This window comes from Ostrea edulis, chromosome 9 (genome assembly GCF_947568905.1).
Source record: "Ostrea edulis chromosome 9, xbOstEdul1.1, whole genome shotgun sequence".
Taxonomy (NCBI): Eukaryota; Metazoa; Mollusca; class Bivalvia; order Ostreida; family Ostreidae; genus Ostrea; species Ostrea edulis.
Window position 1 is genome coordinate 65,166,429 of NC_079172.1, and position 17,751 is coordinate 65,184,179.

Sequence of the window (17,751 nt, forward strand, 5' to 3'; positions counted from 1 at the left end):
ATAATCCGTTGGGTCTCTCTTTAACAATCCATTTAAGCATTCAAATCAAGTAGCCGTTAAAAATGACCCCATTACTACTAAAAATTTAACTATCTCACTTTTCAAAGGCCATTTTTTTTAAAAATCAAAATTTAACGTTAAATATTTCTTAAATGTCATTTGTACATCTTTTTCTTTCATTTGATGCGTTTTGCAAAATCTCGAATATGAAATTTACAAAGCTTCGGAAATAGCGTGCTACACTAATTAGGTCGCCTTCATTGAACACTTTCGTTAGCAGTGAACTGACTAATTTTCAGAAAATCTGCAAGATAAAATAAAATCACCTTACACAAGGTTTTCTATTTCTACATGTATAGATAGAATGTCAATTTTCTTCGGTACAAGGTACCAAATTGTTTCGATTTTTTCTCTTTTTCAAACTTCCTGTACACCTAGAGTTAAAAATGCCTTTTTATAAGATACAAATTCTTTTTTTTTTTTTTACACTTTGAAACCTGGATGATTTTGGTGATTAAACAAGACTTGGTGTAAAAAGTACCAATACTGTGTCGGCATTTCATGTTGTTAATTTTGTTTGGAATACAAATTGTGCATTTAAAATATAACACTATTTTCTAATGACATTTGTGTATAACGTCTTTACCCATTTCAAATAAGTCTTTTTCCAAGATTTCTGCATCAAGTTGTGAAGAAGAAGACAACTTCTGATATCACGTTTTATTAATACAACTTTATGCACGTCCCTAGTCAATATTGTAAAGGTGATGACGTCATTCGTCGTGGATTACGTTGTACACTCCAGACAAGCCTACCTCAGATGATAATAGACACTAACAAAGAACCATAGCAAGCGAAAACAAGCGCTGATCAAAATCGATCTAAAAGCATTTAACATTATAATTCGAACTTTATAAAAAAAAGCAAATGATACCACCATTCAACCAACAGATCAACAGACATACGGATCTACAGTGAAACCAAAGACATTTGTTTATTTTACAACAAAATTCTAACCAAAGAGAGAAATATGAAAACAAGTGTACGAGTTTAAAGACATCCGTAAAACATGCATCACATGACAAGTTGCAAACATTAAACAATATAATAAAAGAGAATCTTTTCTGGGAAAAGTACTAGGGGCCGGTTTTCCCTAATCCTGAAGTTTGACCAAAGTGCTTGTACTTCTGAAGAGAATACTAAAATTATTCATCTCTCAGGCATGTGGCATCACTTTTTCAATATGGAAGGGGAAGGGGGCTGATGAGGTGTATAAAAATTCTTTACAAGCACAAAAAATATTTTAAAACCCTAAAGGTGTACCTCTTCCCAAGTCTTAAAATCCTAAAAGATGACCCTTCAAAGCATCATGCATGGGTTCAAGCTTACATCTGCACTACCATTCATAAATATTATAAAAGTGTTTGTGTGTGTTGGGGGGGGGGGGGGGGGGGGGGCAGCCAATAAATTAAACTTTGCAGGCAAGTATAACTGAAGAAATAGGTGCCTGCTGCCTGTCTCTGTTCTGATTATTCATACCAACAGCCGACACAGCTATATGTACCATGAACTAACTTCACTTGTCTGCAAGACAAGCTATTGAGAAAAAAATCATTAGATCCTACTTGGCTGACTACAAATTGTCTAAACAATGTAAACTAGACAAATGGGATTAATACCCCCTTTTTCATGTCCTATTCCTGCATGAAACTTCTTCAATCCAGCTTTAATGCCAGAACATGTCAGACAATATCACCGGACCAAAAAAAACAAAAAAAAAGAATATTCTGTTAGTAGTGCATAAAAGGAAGAATGATAATAAAGAAGCTAAAATCTAAAAGATGTGTGAAACTGTTTGTTTCTCCTATTTCCTTTGTTCATTTTAATATTGGTGATGTCATAATTGTTCTATTTTGGCCACTTCTTGCACCTCTCACAGAGGTAAACTTTCAATCAGTTACATTCTCTAACACTAACAAACAATTCAATAAAGCATACACACAAGAACAATTCAATACAGCATACACACAAGCAATTTGAAATGAACAAGAAATCTATAAATGGACATTTACATATAAACAAGATCGTGACTATGATCAGCAGAAAATCGCCTACATGCCGACAAAAGAGACTAGATTTAGTCCCGTCCCCCCCCCACCCCTTTGTAGACAAATGATTTAGTACTTGTACATCTGTCAGACAATGTCTGTGACCTGTACTTGCAATGGAATATGGAATTCTGGTTTGCAGATACAATGTAGCGTGTACAATGTATCAATCTCATCAAAGTTCAAGATTGAGATATCCTGCTGTTGAAATTTTTATCTTTATATTGTTCACAACATTCCTATGGTTCATAGTTTGATGATAAAGTCCGTTCTCGCTAACAGCAATATGAACTAGAGAATTATCTCATAAGTCAAGTTAATTCCAATGTCAAATCACTCTTTTATATCACATTTACTAAAGGTATCTAATTCATCAAATTCTAGGTCAAAGGTTCCATACAGAATTGTAAGCAGGAATTTCCTAACACATGAAATAAGATTTTACAAGAAAATCACATCAAGTTGCTAATCGCTCTACAGATGTCTTGAAAGGTTATTGACAATGGTGAAAAGCTTCTACAATCTACCACACTAGCCCTCAAGATCTGGAAGGGGGTGGGGTGAAGGTTTGTGTGTGTGTTTGAAAATGGTTACCATCAGTTTTAGACAAAAACCCACTGTAACATCCTTTACTCTTAGTCGATCTCCTGTGTCTGCAACAGTTCCTCCACACAGCTTGCAATATCCCCCGAGTGTCTAGACATGACATCATAAACAGCTTCTCTAGACAGAGAGGGAAACATGTCCCGGATCTGGATTGATTTGTCGTCATGGTGACCTGATGACACTCTACATTGGACATTTTCTTCGTCTGTCCCCGAAATCCACGATTTGCTTGTTGTTGATTTGTGATTTCTGTCTTGGTATTGTACTGTGCCTATGCAAGATGAAACTTTATGGATACATAGCGGATTTTTCTTCTTCTCTTTGTCCGGAGTTTGGGGTTGGAACCCAAGGGAATTATGATACATCACCAGAGGTTCCTGCTTATTCCTTCCCGACCAATCCTCCATCTTTGTTACGCCTGACCAATCCTCCATCTTTGTTACGCCTGACCAATCCTCCATCTTTGTTACGCCTGACCAATTCTCCATCTTTGTTACGTCTGACCAATTCTCCATTCCTGTTACATCTGAGCTGTTGTCAGCTACCATCCATTTTTCCTTGGAGTTGATGGATCTCCGATTCCGATCTAAATTTCTTGGTGAAATATTCTCTGAAGTTGTGAAATCACCGTCAACATCTACACAGCCATATGAATCATTGTGTAAACCAAAAAGTCTGTCTCTCTCTTCAAATTTTGTTTTTCTTTCTCTTTTCGACAGCTGTGTATTTCTACTAAGCAAGTCTGTCTCATTCTGGACACCTACAATTTTCCTTTTCTGATTTTTTTGATAATGTCTCGGAAGATTCGAACATTTGTCCTTTCCACTCAAGTCGTCACTGTAGCTTGGAATCGACTCCCATTTTTTATGACATTGTTCTGTGCTACTGAATAAGTTTGGGATTGACTCCCAGTTTTTACAACATTGTGCTGGGCTACCAGTTAAGTTTGGGATTGGCTCCCAGTTTTTATCACGTTGCTCTGCGCTACAGGTTAAATCTGGGAGCCAGTCTGGGTCATTCATATCCCCATCATTGTCATCAACACACTTATCAGCAATTACATGTACATCAAAGTCCTGCTTTTCATAATGCATATTGCTGTTAAAACCATATTCATTGTTTTGAGGTGGTGAAGCCCTCAAGATTTTGTCAAATTGACCAGCACGTGAGTGTAATCCACAAACCACACTGCCTGATGGCTTTTTGAGGGTTTCGTCTTGGACACTTTTTCCTGAGAGAATGGGCTCAGTCTTGGCAGTGGAAGAAACTCTGCTACTTTTGATGACAGATTGAGGATCTTCCTCGTCACTGTCGTCTACCGTGACCACACACGGATTCTGGTTCCCTCTACATCTCTCCCATTCCAACTCCAACATCAGGTCAAACTTCCCTGCCTTTACTCTGCAAGACACAAACAAAGGATATCAAAATTTATCAAAACCTCATCAGACATTTTGTTCGAACCCAACTTCCAAGACTTTGTGGTGAAATATGGCCCCCTGAATTGACAGACATGCTTTTACTTGAAAATCAAGAAATCCCAAGCAACTCGACCATTTTTCTCAATTTGACCAAAGTTTTCTCTATTCAGAGTAATGACTGTGAAATAAAATGGCAGCTATTTTTCCCACAAGTTTTTCTTTCAACTAACACTGAGCACAGACATAGATAAACACCATATTTCTGTCAAAGATAATTCTCAGTACCGTATAAGCAGAATTTTTAACGAGGATTTAATTTTGGCATTATTAGTGAGCGTGATGAGATTGCTAAAATTGAATACCGCTAAGAATCGGAGGTAATAGCTATCTTTTCTGGAACATGATGTACCAATTTTTAAGAAAAAAATGACTAAATAGGCCATTACAGGGTGTTCGTGGCTCGAGTCCTTTGTGTCCCGCTAAAAATTCCACTTCTATAGTATATGTATAAAACTTTGGTTGCCTGAAGCAGTGCTCTATGCCATGTGGACCCACACATGGCAAATCGAACAAGAGGCTCATGGACCACATTGCTCACCTGAGCACCAAGAGGTCCAGAACAAAGTCTAGGCTTCTGAAGGTTGCATGCATATCATCTCCATTTAACTATTATGTAAACTTGTACACATGAATATTGGGAAGATTTTGATTCAGGTAAACTTAAACCCATTGTGGCTCTGGCTTGGCCCCAGGAATCATTTTACCAACAAATCTAAAACTACACAAATATTTTCCCTCTGTATAACTAACGATGAACTTGCCTTGGCCCTGGGGATGGGGGTGGTATGAACAATTATGAAACTACAGTAAGATTTCCAGGGTTTTCTAACATATAATCAATGTTAAACTATGAACCCCTAGTGTGGCCCCACCCTGGCCCTGGTTTGAACAAACTGAACCATTGGTATTTAAGCAATATTTCTAGCAATTTTCTGCTTTTCTGGATGCTTTGTGGTAAGTTTGGGTGAAATTAACCTAGCGGTTCTTTAGAGGATGTCTTATTTTGACTGCTTTGTCACTGTAGTAAGTTTGGTTGAATTTGGCTCAGTGGTTCTTGAAAGGAAGTTGAATTCTGAATGCTTTGTGTAAGTTGATTGAATTTGGATCAGTGGTTCGCGAGAGGAAGTTGAATTCTGAATTCTTGGTGTAAGTTGGTTAAAATTAGTTCAGTGGTTCATGAGAGGAAGTTGAATTCTGAATACTTTGTATAAGTTGTTGAATTTGGCTTAGTGGTTCTTGAGAAGAAAATGTGAAAATATTACAGCTGATGCCAGAAAGGAGACCAATTTCTTTTTCTATCAAAACAGCACACTTAAGCCTTTGGCTGACATGAGCTAACAAGAGGCCTATGGGCCACATAGGTCACCTGAGCAGCAGTTCCTAACAATAAACAAGCTTGAGCAAAGCTATCATTATACAAGCAGCTTGGTTCAGAAATTTTTTTTCAAAGGTAATGACTAAAAATTCACCAATTTTCAAACTAAATTATTAAACTTGATTACAAATTCATCAATTATCATGTGCCCTTGAAGACCGATATGGCCTTTCATATTAACAATTTTCATCTAATGATTCTTTGTGCCAAGTTTGGTTCCCTATACATTCGCATGTAAAACTTTGATCCCTTATTGTGGCCCCTTCCTAATCCCTGGGGTCATGATTTCTATTAACTTGAATCTCCACTTTGTCAGGAAGCTTTCATTTAAATTTCAGCTCTTTCGGTCCAGTGGTTCTTAAGAGGAAGATTTTTAAATGACCTCACCCTATTTTTGCATTTTTAAGATTATCTCCCCTTTGAAGGGGACATGGCCCTTCATTTGAACAAACTTGAATCCCCTTCACCCAAGGATGATTTGTTCCAAGTTTGATTGAAATTGGCCCAGTGGTTCTGGAGAAGAAGATGAAATTGTGACAAGTTTACAGACAGACAGACGATGGACAATGGGTGCTGTTGAAATAAGGCACCTTTTCCTTATATAAGGTATATGTTTTGATTGACCTTGACCTTTCCAAAATGTCCTTAAGAAACCTTGGTCCAAAAGATTAATAACTGAATTTTTTTTTTCATATATAAGGTTTATGTTCTGAGTGACCTTGACCTATATAAAATGACCTTAAGTGACCTTTGTTTGAAAGCCATTTGCCTATTATTTGTGTTATATATGATCAATATCTGTTCAAAAACTGTTGAAATAAAGAACTTTTTACTTATTACTTAATCCCCTAAGTTTTTTTCTCTTAACAAAGGTGTAAGGTATGATACAGGCCTTGCAGAGTTTTGCTATATTTTCACAATTACCACCACTACAACCTAATCCCCCCCCCCCCCCCCCCCCCCAGGATGTATCGACTGCCTCTGCCTGCCAAAGTTTGATAATATGAGCTGGACAAAGTTTTATCAAATTTCGTCACATCATTCTTAATTGAGGACACTGTGGCCTAGTTTTGGGTTAGGATCAATGCACCTTCCCCTAAGAGGTATCAAGTGACAGGGTCTGACAAGTTAAAAGCCAGACATGGAGAAATTAGCAGACAGACAGGTCCCTTTGCCAAAACATGAAATACAATGTAACCTGTCAAAGATTGTAAAAAACCAGTTGTAGATTTTAACTGATTGTTTTCGACTGTGAATTACTTTTGATCCAAATCCACGGTAATGGACTCCAGTATGGCCACAGTTTCCTCTACGCTGTCGGAGTGTAGAACCTGGATATCTGGATGACTGCTCAGGTCTTTTATTGCAGTCTATGGGGAATAGAAATAAAATGTCAAATAAAGTTAATGCATTTAAAGAATTTAGATTTTAGATGATATCTCTGACATTACACAATGAAAAAATAATGATCACAGTTTGCACACATGATGAAACATATTATAAGCAAAGTAAGAAAAAAGTAGTTTCATGCATTACAAATGAAAAAAATGATAATTATAAAATATTAATAAATAAAATAACAGGCCCATGGGCCACTATGTTTACCTATAAAGTCACCTTAGCCCAATTGTTACTCAGCTGTTGTAATTTTTAAAAGATTTTTTTTCAATCTTTATTACCATGAAAATTTCAATGGGTTCTCTGACATAACTGAACCTGAATTCACACAAGGGGATGACTCAACACCAATATGACTAACATGACCTTGCTGTTCTGGGAGAAGTCAAGGTCACACAGATCATGGCATAAAATGAAAGATCTTGCCATAAGAAATCTATATAAAAATACGAAAATTTTACTGTAAATATTCAGGAGATATTGAATAAATCAAATTTTTTAAAAGTAGGTCATACTTCAAGGCCAATGTTACAAGCTGTGGTATCATAAAGAATCAATATAAACATAAAAATCTTTTCTTTAAACAGTTCAGGAGATATTTAATAGGTTATGTTTTCTTAAAAGAAGGTCAAACTCCAAGGTCACAAGGTCAAAGACCATGGCATGAAATGAAAGGACTTGCAATAAGAAATATATACACTAAATATGAAAGGTCTACCTTAATTAGTTCAGGAAATATTGAAAAGGTCAGAGTTTTTTTTAAAAAGTTAAACTTCAAAGTCAAGGTCACGAGATGCCCTGGTATCACATGAAAAATCTTGCCAACATTACATAGTTCAGGAAATATGTAACGTTTTCTTAAAAGTAGGTAAAACTCTAAGGTTAAGGTCACCAAGTTATAAACTTTGATACAAAAAAAAAAGGTTTTGTCACAAGGAATGTATATCAAGACGTATGAGAGTCCTTTCACTAACTATTCAAATACTAAGAGTTAGGTTAAAATTTGAAATTTGGGTTAAACTCCAAGGTGAAACATGGGTTTACCATAAGGAATTTTTATTCAAATTAAGAAAGCCCTATCTTAAATTTAACAGATTAAATTTTCTTTAACATAGGTCAAGGTCACAAGGTTAAAAACTTTGGAACCAAAAAAATCATGTCATATGGAATGTGCAAATTAAAGTCCTATCACTTTATCATCACTCAAAAGCTATAAGCAAAGTTAAAAGTTTTGGACAGACAGGACAAAATATGCCCCAAACTATATCACAGGATGAAAAAGAAAACATAAATATAATAATAAAATAAGAACTTTAATTCACACAACTTGGAAACATTTGCATTTGGATTTGAATTAGTGGGGCTTTGTTACTGTTGAAAAGAATTTGTTATCATTATTTCTCTGTACATATTCCCACATTAGCCTTTGAACCCTATTGTGAACCCATACTACCCAAACTTGCATCTCCACCATGTGAAAGCTTTCAAGTAAATTTCAACTTTTCTAGCCCAGTGGTTCTTAAGAAGATTTTTACTACATATCGGCATGTAAAACTTTGATCCTCTATTGTGGCCCCAACCTAGCCCCGGGGACCATGATTTGAACAAACTTGAATTTGCACAATGTCAGAAAGTTTCATGTATATTTAAACTTTTCTGGCCCAGTGGTTCTTGAGAAAATGTTTAAATGACCCACCCTATTTTAGCCTGATTATCTCCCATTTGAAGGGGCATGGCCCTTCATTTGAACAAACTTGAAAACCCTTCACCAAAGGATGATTGAAATTGGACCAGTGGTTTTAGAGATGATGAAAAGGTGAAAAGTTAATGCTGCCGGCACCGAACAAAGTTTGATCAGAAAAGCTCACTTTAGCCTTCAGCTCAGGTGAGCTAAAAACATGTAGGCTTTTTTCCATGATGAGAGGACAATGCGTATGGAATGACATGCTGGTTGTCCTACCTTGACTTGAATCAGACTTGGGTTCTTGCACATGCCCACTCCCTGACATCCGTCCTTACAGTTGACAACGTACTGATCTGGTTTGCCTTCTACGACATAAAACAGTTCACATGGAAGGTCAGAGGTCGTGAATTTTTCCTTCCAGTCGGCCATTTTCTGGACTTGACTCCAGAATCTGCCCTCTTTCAGTGTTCTGGCAAGGTCATCTGCAAATGAAAACATCTGAATTAAGACATTATGTACCTGGGAACCTTTTGTCGTTTCAGGAGGAAACCTAGTGTAGTAAAAGCAATCACATTTGTCCAAGAAAAAGTGGAAGAGAAAATGTGTCCTTATGCTTAAGTATACAAGTCCTGTAGAAAACACCCAGTATTTAGCATTGGAACACTCACTAATTACATCAAACACCTTACATGGTGCAGGATCCAAAATCAAACCTCCCACCTCAAACTTACGTTTACTGTCTTACGTGGTGCAGGATCCAAAATCAAACCTCCCACCTCAAACTTACGTTCAATGTCTTACGTGGTGCAAGATCCAAAATCAAACCTCCCACCTCAAAATTATGTTCAATGTCTTACGTGGTGCAGGATCCAAAATCAAACCTCCCACCTCAAACTTACGTTTAAAATATGATAATACAAAGCATGAACTCTTGAACAGCATATGAAATTTACTGCCATTGTAAATATAGATCTGTGAACAGTTGGATTAAATCGATTAACCTATGTTTATTTGGACATTGTTCCTTTATTTTCATTTACTGGGCTTGCATGAACAAAACTGAACAAAGAAACAGAAAACTCTGAACGGACGTACAGACATCGCTGTACATAGTGCGTCCTGTCTAAAGATGAGGGGGGTGGGGTGGGGTGGGGTGGGGTGGGGTGGGTTTGTTATGGATAAAACCCAATAAATTCGTATTTTCACTTATAATACAAAATAAGGGACCGCATACCAACATCAGAGCGATAGATTTACTAGGTTTACCTGCCCTTTTTCTTTCCACCAGACAAGGCAGTACCCTCTCCTCTCCATGGTAACGCCATCTCCAGCTATAGTCGCCTGTGGTCAGCTTTTTGGTTTGGTATGTCATTCCCACATTGTCCAACATCTCACCTAGCTGAAGTTATTTTACTCATTTAATAAACAAGCAAATACACGTGCATGACTGTTCTAGCTACCGCTCATATTTCGACTTTGAAGGACTCAGATTGCTGGTAAATTACAGCCAGTTCAGTGAGAGGCTGATACAGTGAAACCTGCCCAATCCGACATGCACTGGGAGACAATTTTTTTTTGTCGGATTCCACGTGTCAGAATAAACAGTGTAAAAACAAGGAAAAAATGAAATTGAGAATGAAAATGAGAGTCGGAATCCTCAGTGAAACAGCTGTCAGACTAGGCAGTTTTCACCACATTTACATTGTAAAATGTCGGATTTGGCGGTTTTTACTGTAATTACATTGTAAGGTGTTGGATTAGGCAGTTTTCATTGTATTTACATTGTAAGGTTTCGGATGAGGCAGTTTTCACTAAGAATGGTCTAAATGTTTTTACTGACCTGAATCAAATTTCCTGGTTCACCTCCCCACTCTGATGTATCGACCAGCAATAATAATCTGGAACAACATCTATCTTATATTCATTCTCATTATCAAACAGGCATAATTTAAGTATCCATCACCCGAAACATCTATCTTATATTCATTCTCATTACCAAACAGGCATGATTTAAGTAACCATCACTCAAAACTTATTTTTTCATCTTCTATTTACTTTTTACTACAAGTAACAACTGTGGCGTATCAGTTGTGTTAAGACGGGTGTGAAGTATTGTGTAAAGATAGCCATGGCGTACTTCATTTTAATATATTCCAATATATCCATATTACAGATTAGAGAAAACTGTAAACAATATAGGAGCTATACTCTCTACTAACTTTCTATGTGATGTCATATTGTAAATATCATTACCCGTCATTTCCAGTGTCATTTCCATGGCGATAATCTGACCCTGTCTGATCACACTGCCATGGTAACAAAGACAACCCCGACTGCTTGCAGTTGTGATCTGTTCTACTTGAGCTCTGACTAGTGGCATCTTGATTGTCGATGAGGTTACCCCCTGATTTCATTCTGTCTTTGGTGTGGTCAGTTATATCAATGAATGTCTCGCTGGCCCTCTCAGGGGGACGGAATTCTACAGATTCCTTCCACACAGGGACAGTGTATCTACTGGTTCCACTGGACCTGTCTGACATGACTGGTGAGAGTCCTGAGGTCTTCCTATGTACTGGAATACTGTTTCCACCGGACCTGTCGGACGTGACCGGTGAGAGTCCCGAGGTCTTCCTATATACTGGAATACTGTTTCCACTGCCTCGGTGATTGTCTGGAATAGCAGAGTAAACTAACATGAAGGTGATCTGTTTGTGACAGAGTTTTTATTGTTCAACAGGAGATCCCAATCATTTTCGTTATGTAATATTAACACTACATGACTACTTTTTACCCGCCTTACAGAATTCGCAATATAGGCACTTAACATTCCTTTCTTCTTTTCCTAAATAACTTTTATACAGTATCAGCAAAATTGAAGAAGTATTTCAAATAATAAAGACAATAATCACTACAGGTATAATAATGTGGCCCACCCTGGAACCAAAACCCCCACCCCTGGGATCATGAATCCATAATTTTTATAACTTAAGGTGACGTGACCTGCTCATTCTAAATGTCCATATGGTTTCAATTTAGTTATCTATAGACCAAAAGAAAATGTCATTTAAATGTTTTACAGTTTTTGCCCCATCCCATAGATCCCAGGAGTGCAGGAGTCCTGAAATTTTCAATTCATGTTCCCCTTGTCCAAAAGATGCTTCAAACCAAATTTTGAAAGAATTGGAAGGGCAGTCTTCAAGAAAAGGTTAGACATGTTCAATTGTTAATGCACATGATGGATGAGGACGGAAATACACAGACCTAGAAGTCTTTGTACCACCTCTCTTCCTTCTGGTAGGAGATAATAGACGGGTGTCTTTTTGTAGAACTTGCGCTTGACGAAACCTCGTTTGACGAGAACCTCAATTCTCCACCATGCCTGGCAGAATCCTGAAGAAATGAAACAAAGAACTTGAAACTTTTTAACTTACAAACACTATTACAGGGTGTAAAATTAACACTCGCCCAACGGAAGACTGGTACAGGAGATGAAATCTTTTTAAGACCAGTTGCTCGTTTGATGACAAGAATCTCCTCTAGGCACGTATGAGAAGTGGCAATATCACTGAATAGATGTGCATTACAACCTTTGTTTTGTGGTTTACATTCCACATTACAATGGAAAAGAACATGTCCATATAAATACAACCTTTAATTTATATAAAATCAAAATTTAAGTCAGTCATTCTAACATTTACATTACAAAATGCATACTTCCAGTGAACATGTGGCAATATGGAATATTGGAATCGTTATTTTGTCTCTGATTATGATGCGAGATCTCGTTTCCCGAGTTAGCTATGGCAACTTTTCAGAAAGCAAACACAGATAACCATCAGAGAATGAGGCTGAGGCATATCACATGAATTTTTGTGATATCAATGCATATCATTCAATGACTTGAGAAAATATAACAATCTGTGTAAATATCTATACCGTGAATATTTTTGTGTTGCCTTCCGCTACGAAACAGAAAACTAATCTAACAAGAGTTCCACAAGGCCTGTCCCCTCCCACTGAATGTCTACCAACTTTTCTTCTGAAGTTTCAAAGTGATCTTGACCTGTTGTTATAATGACTTGAGAAAATATAACAATCTGTGTACATTTAAATATCTATACCGTGAATATTTTTGTGTTGCCTTCCGCTACAAAACAGAAAACTAATCTAACGACAGTTGCACAAGGTAGGGCCTATCCCCTCAATACTGAATGTCTACCAACTTTTCTTCTGAAGTCTCAAAGTGATCTTGACCTGTTGATCCAAAAATAATAAGGGCTACCAAAGAACTGAACTTAGTTTAAACCCTGTAATAGTAACCCAACAACCAGCAGCCAACGCCTGCTATTGGACAACTACAGTACATATATGAACTAAGTGTCTGTTAAACTTTTCTTAAAGATTCCTAAGGGCACTGTCAGATTGCATGCAAAATCTGGTACACAGATAATTCATTCAAATCTGCACCAACACTACCTAGTGAATCTTAAACACAATTTTGCCAAACTGTACAGATTTTTTACAGTAAACATTCTGTCAAAGCTTTGTAATCCCTATTTTGCCCTGCCTCGAGGAGTCATGGTATAACTTGAATCTATTTACCGTTGTCATTGAATTCCTCCTCACACAGTTTATTTGCTCTGGCCTTTAGGCGTTCCTCCGAAACAAAATGGACATCATCCTTACCCCTCAAGATAAAAGTATTGATTATATATTTTTAGGAAATTTATCAAGGGGCTAAAAAAATCATATTTAAAAATAAAACATTGTTTACCTAGGGTAACTTTTAATATTTTATATTTTAGATATTTTATGGTACAGATTCGTCACTGATTCCTACCTGCTGTCTTTGTTCTGATCTGCTTCTGTCTTCAGTGCCATCAGCAGGGCGCCAGCAGAACTGACAAATCTCCCACACACAGGAGGGGTGCAGGGAAAACGATTTTCTTCCATGGATTTCTTCAGTCTTTTAACGGTCTCTCCCCCAATCTACAAATACATGAAAAATATCCGATTACTACATAAAGAGTATTTGAAGCAAGAGAATATGCAGTGTGTGTCAGACACTTTTTTCAGCAATTGGGTTATCTTGGCCTGCTAGAAATGTTGGCTTCTTCTGGCCAAAAATGAAAGCGCAAAAATTTCAATTAATATACATGATACACTTATTAAATGAAAATGCACCAAAAAAATTTCAAATAAATTTTTGTCACAAAATCTGCTATTTATTCCTGATGTCAAAATTACATGATAAATGGTATATGGTATGGTAATAAAGGAAATCCGAAAATACATTTACACTGTAACATGATTGTTTCCACAAAAGAGTGGGAACCAATGAGAATGCGGTTCTATTTATAACACAAATCGAGAGATTCCAATAAAAACACGAGTATTTATACCTACAGTTATGGCTATTTCAATCGTTTAAGCAATAGTGTCTTTTAAAGCAAACAGGTTTCCAAACTTGATCTACTATCAATAAACGTAATTAGTGGTGTAAATATTACAATTGCGCATGTTTATCAATACAGCAGTATGAGATTGCATCATTTGTAACCACGTACATCATAACAAAGTGATTTCATTGGATTTTTTATTTATAGTGAATTGTGTAATGGTCTGATGAGCCTAACTTTTATATAGCGACTGATGTCAAGGGTTAGTGCGAGGTAACGAATCAATAACCCTTGACTTGTGAAGATGCTGTAACACAGATACATGTACTTTTGAAAATCATATGCAAATACATGTATAATGAAGTTTATGTGTTTAATTATGGAAATCTCTGGTGCTAATAACTAGGGATGTTAATTTTATTCGGACAGCCTATTTAAATACTCAGAGGCTTTATTCGAGTGCTCGATAACAATGATTCTGACGGATGTCGGCCTTTAATATTCTCTCCACAAAATACAAGTTAACACACAATGTACATTTCAATTTTTTTTCCATGATGAGATCTTTATAAGTATGTCCAAACAGTGGATTTTGGAGGCATGTTTACAGATCTAAATTTAAATGATTTATTTGAACTTGAGCTGTTTGACTTTACCCTAACATGATTTTTACTCACAAAAACGTTTAGAATTTATGAACAGTTGAATACTCATTGACATCCTTACTGATAACTACCGATTACTGATAACTACTGAGTCAACATAAATTTTCGAAGATTTTGCTACTCCATGTATCAACTGCAGTATTCATAAAAAAAATAGTGGATCTACATGTTAGATCCACTATTTCATATACTGAATCTCAACACTCTGGTAACTTTCATCTTGTACAAATATTGGAAAGTTTTAATTCGAAATATGTTTCAGTTATAGAAAGTTCTGAAAAACAAAGGATCAAGAAGAGGAAGAGAGAAGGCAACAGATTAATGATAATCAGGCATATTCCATGCATTGCATAATTAACAGATCAAGATTTTTTCTCACGCTCTCTAATCTTTGGGCCTGGCGTGGTGATTTGATCGGTTGTGAACTCAGCTCTATGGATACTATTGCGCGTGACGTACACTCTGCAGCCGATTTCAAGTAATGCCGAGTTCTCTGCCAGTTTTCATGTTGAATTAGTCCTCGTAAAAATTGGTGACGCTGAAAATTATCAAAATATTATTAGATTTATCTAGATCTATCTTCTTAAATATCTACGTCATGTTGTAACAGTAAACACACTTCATAAATCATGATCCAAAATATTAGAGAGGCTTACTGTAGCGAACCAACAAGTATCTATTTTCGTACTTATGGTAGGGATTTCGCCACAGAAATATGTGAACAATGAGTTTTGCCATTTAGTTTTCTATGAGTAACGAAAGTTTTACGATTCAATCCGGACAGTCTAACTTTTGATAAATGTTAAGATTCAATGCAGGGCTCGACACTATATATGTGCTAATATTTTTCAGTAAACAAAACTATAAAAGTAATTAATTTCAAGATTTAATATCAGCATCCATTCTGATTAAATTGGTAGATAATATACTGTTGTATTAGGTTGACTACCAATTTCTGATGTTGATTTGTTTACACTGAAGATGTTGCTACTCGACTTTGGACCAAAATTTGATTTCTCTGGCGGAGGCAAAAGGGAGATAAGGGTACAAAAGAAATCAAACGGCAGAGCATGTTTTGATGCAGGATCGCTATGAAGACTAGTTTTATGCTAGTTTGTGTAATCCTGGCTGAAAAAAGGCTACAATTATTAAATGAAGGAAAAACACCATGCACAACAATTAGAATGAATACAACACAAGTCATTTTTAAACTGACTATCATTGCAGGTTTCTTTTTCTCGAAATACATGCATTCTCATCATCCTGATGACAAAATAATTTTCATGATATAAAACTGAGAACATGTTACATGTACACATTGTGGTTTACTAAATCATGAAAATTATCATAAATTTAGTATACAATGATATGACTATAACAATTATGCCACTAATGACTAAAGTGTGCGATAAAGTCTGAACTGAGTGCGTATTTGTCACAACCCAAAAGACCCTCATAAAATTGACAGAGATCTCACAAAATTCCATCTCCTTGATTTCAGATAACGAACTTGCGTACATAATTTCAATTTAATCCTAGTCCTGCGGTCCATTACACAATGCAGAGCGCCGCATTAGGCCTAATGTATTTGACGAAATGTAAACATTTACAGTACTGTTGGAAGACGATAGGTGTGTGATGTCACGGTCTATGTTCTGATGTCATAATACAACTGAAGCAGTGGTGGATCTAAATTAGGGGTTGAAAGGTGAATTTTGCGCACACGTGACAACGAAAATCAACCTTGCCACTTATACTACGACAGAGAAATTCAATATTGTGCCTATATGTCTATGAAAAGATTTGATATCAAACGATCATTATCAACTTGAATAAATCTAGACTTATGAAAGAATTTTAAGGTCTTGTAACAGGAAGGAAGAAAATGCAACGGATCCAGACCAGGACTCGAACCCGGGGTCCCTAAATCTCTAGTCAGTTGCTCTACCAACTGAGATATCTGGCTACCGCAATCGAACCCAGCTGACCACTACACTCCTCCCTCCTTAAATATCTTCACACCTTAAGACATCAACCCAGGATCTTAATCCCTGGCAGGGATTTTCACTTGTCAGTTCCAGGGGGCATCATCATGTAATTGGCTCTCGGAGCGGATTAGCATGTATTCTACGTTCTGAAATATAGCATTTATTCCGTAAATGTGAATGCATGATTTTTGCTTTTATAAACGGAAATAGCATGATTATAAAAAGTCAATAGTTAACCGTTTAAACCAAACATGTCAAACTACTTCGCCCCGCGGAGCGAATAACATGATTATGCCTTCCAGGGGCTGATCTACATCACCAAATGTAACAGGAAGTGAGAAAATGCAATGGACAAGACCAGGACTCGAACCCAAGGCCCCTAGATCTGGGCACCGGGAATCAAACAAGGCTGACCACTAAAGTATCATAAAAAGGGGAGTCAATCATTTAGAAATTTATCTAATACTATTATCAATTTTAAGAACAATGAGGATACTCATCTCTGTTTGGGAGTTTGGGGGCAAAAACATCCGCTTTTCGACATTTTGAATGGAACCTTATAGGAAGACTCTAAAAACCCTGCACCCATGGTCTACTTTGAAGAAAATCAAGATATATTTTATATGCACTTCTAGTTGTGAAATATTACATGGTTACAATTGGCCCCCTAAAAAAAACCCACTTCATGGGGAGAAATTTTTGGATCCGCTCCGATACATGTGCATGGATGCGTTCGCTCTAACGGTAGTTTCAGATCTTCTTTAACTCATAGGTAAACAAATACTGTGAAAAATAAAACTAGCAATTTTTAAAAGTCTTAGTGTCATTCCCTATTAGGTTGTTTAAATAACTTGACACACCAAATCTGGAAAAACTCCACAGTTTTCATCCGATCCCGCCATTATGTCACATGTTAACCCGTACCATGTGTTATTTTCTTTTTAATGATTTTTCTTCTAAAGAAATGCTTTTTCAGAATAAAAGATATTCAATTCTTAGAACAAAAATAAAACTGTAACCTATAGATTGAGATAGATGTAGATCTAC

At 36.6% G+C, this 17,751-nt stretch overlaps 1 protein-coding gene across 1 annotated transcript; it reads right to left on the reverse strand.

Moving 5' to 3' along the window:
- Positions 1–1,439: 1,439 nt before the first annotated feature.
- On the reverse strand, positions 1,440–17,618 carry LOC125659446 (uncharacterized). The gene is made up of 11 exons (XM_048891112.2): positions 17,565–17,618; positions 15,096–15,254; positions 13,493–13,641; positions 13,255–13,340; positions 11,914–12,042; positions 10,906–11,323; positions 10,493–10,550; positions 9,919–10,051; positions 8,929–9,134; positions 6,831–6,940; positions 1,440–4,115 (listed from the first exon to the last, which is right to left on the reverse strand). The coding sequence occupies exons 1-11, from the start codon at positions 17,604–17,606 to the stop codon at positions 2,744–2,746; spliced, it is 2,862 nt and encodes a 953-aa protein (XP_048747069.2). The 5' UTR covers positions 17,607–17,618; the 3' UTR covers positions 1,440–2,743.
- Between the last annotated feature and the right edge of the window lie 133 nt (positions 17,619–17,751).

Bases quoted from the DNA above. Each gene is read 5' to 3' on its own strand.
- LOC125659446 (XM_048891112.2), bottom strand. From the start codon at position 17,606: ATGGCGGGATCGGATGAAAACTGTGGAGTTTTTCCAGATTTG. The intron at 10,052-10,492 runs GTCAGTAAAAAC...AAATAACTTCAG, and splicing joins AACCAGGAAATTTGATTCAG to CTAGGTGAGATGTTGGACAA. The intron at 9,135-9,918 runs GTAAACCTAGTA...TTTCATTTGCAG, and splicing joins GGTGGAAAGAAAAAGGGCAG to ATGACCTTGCCAGAACACTG.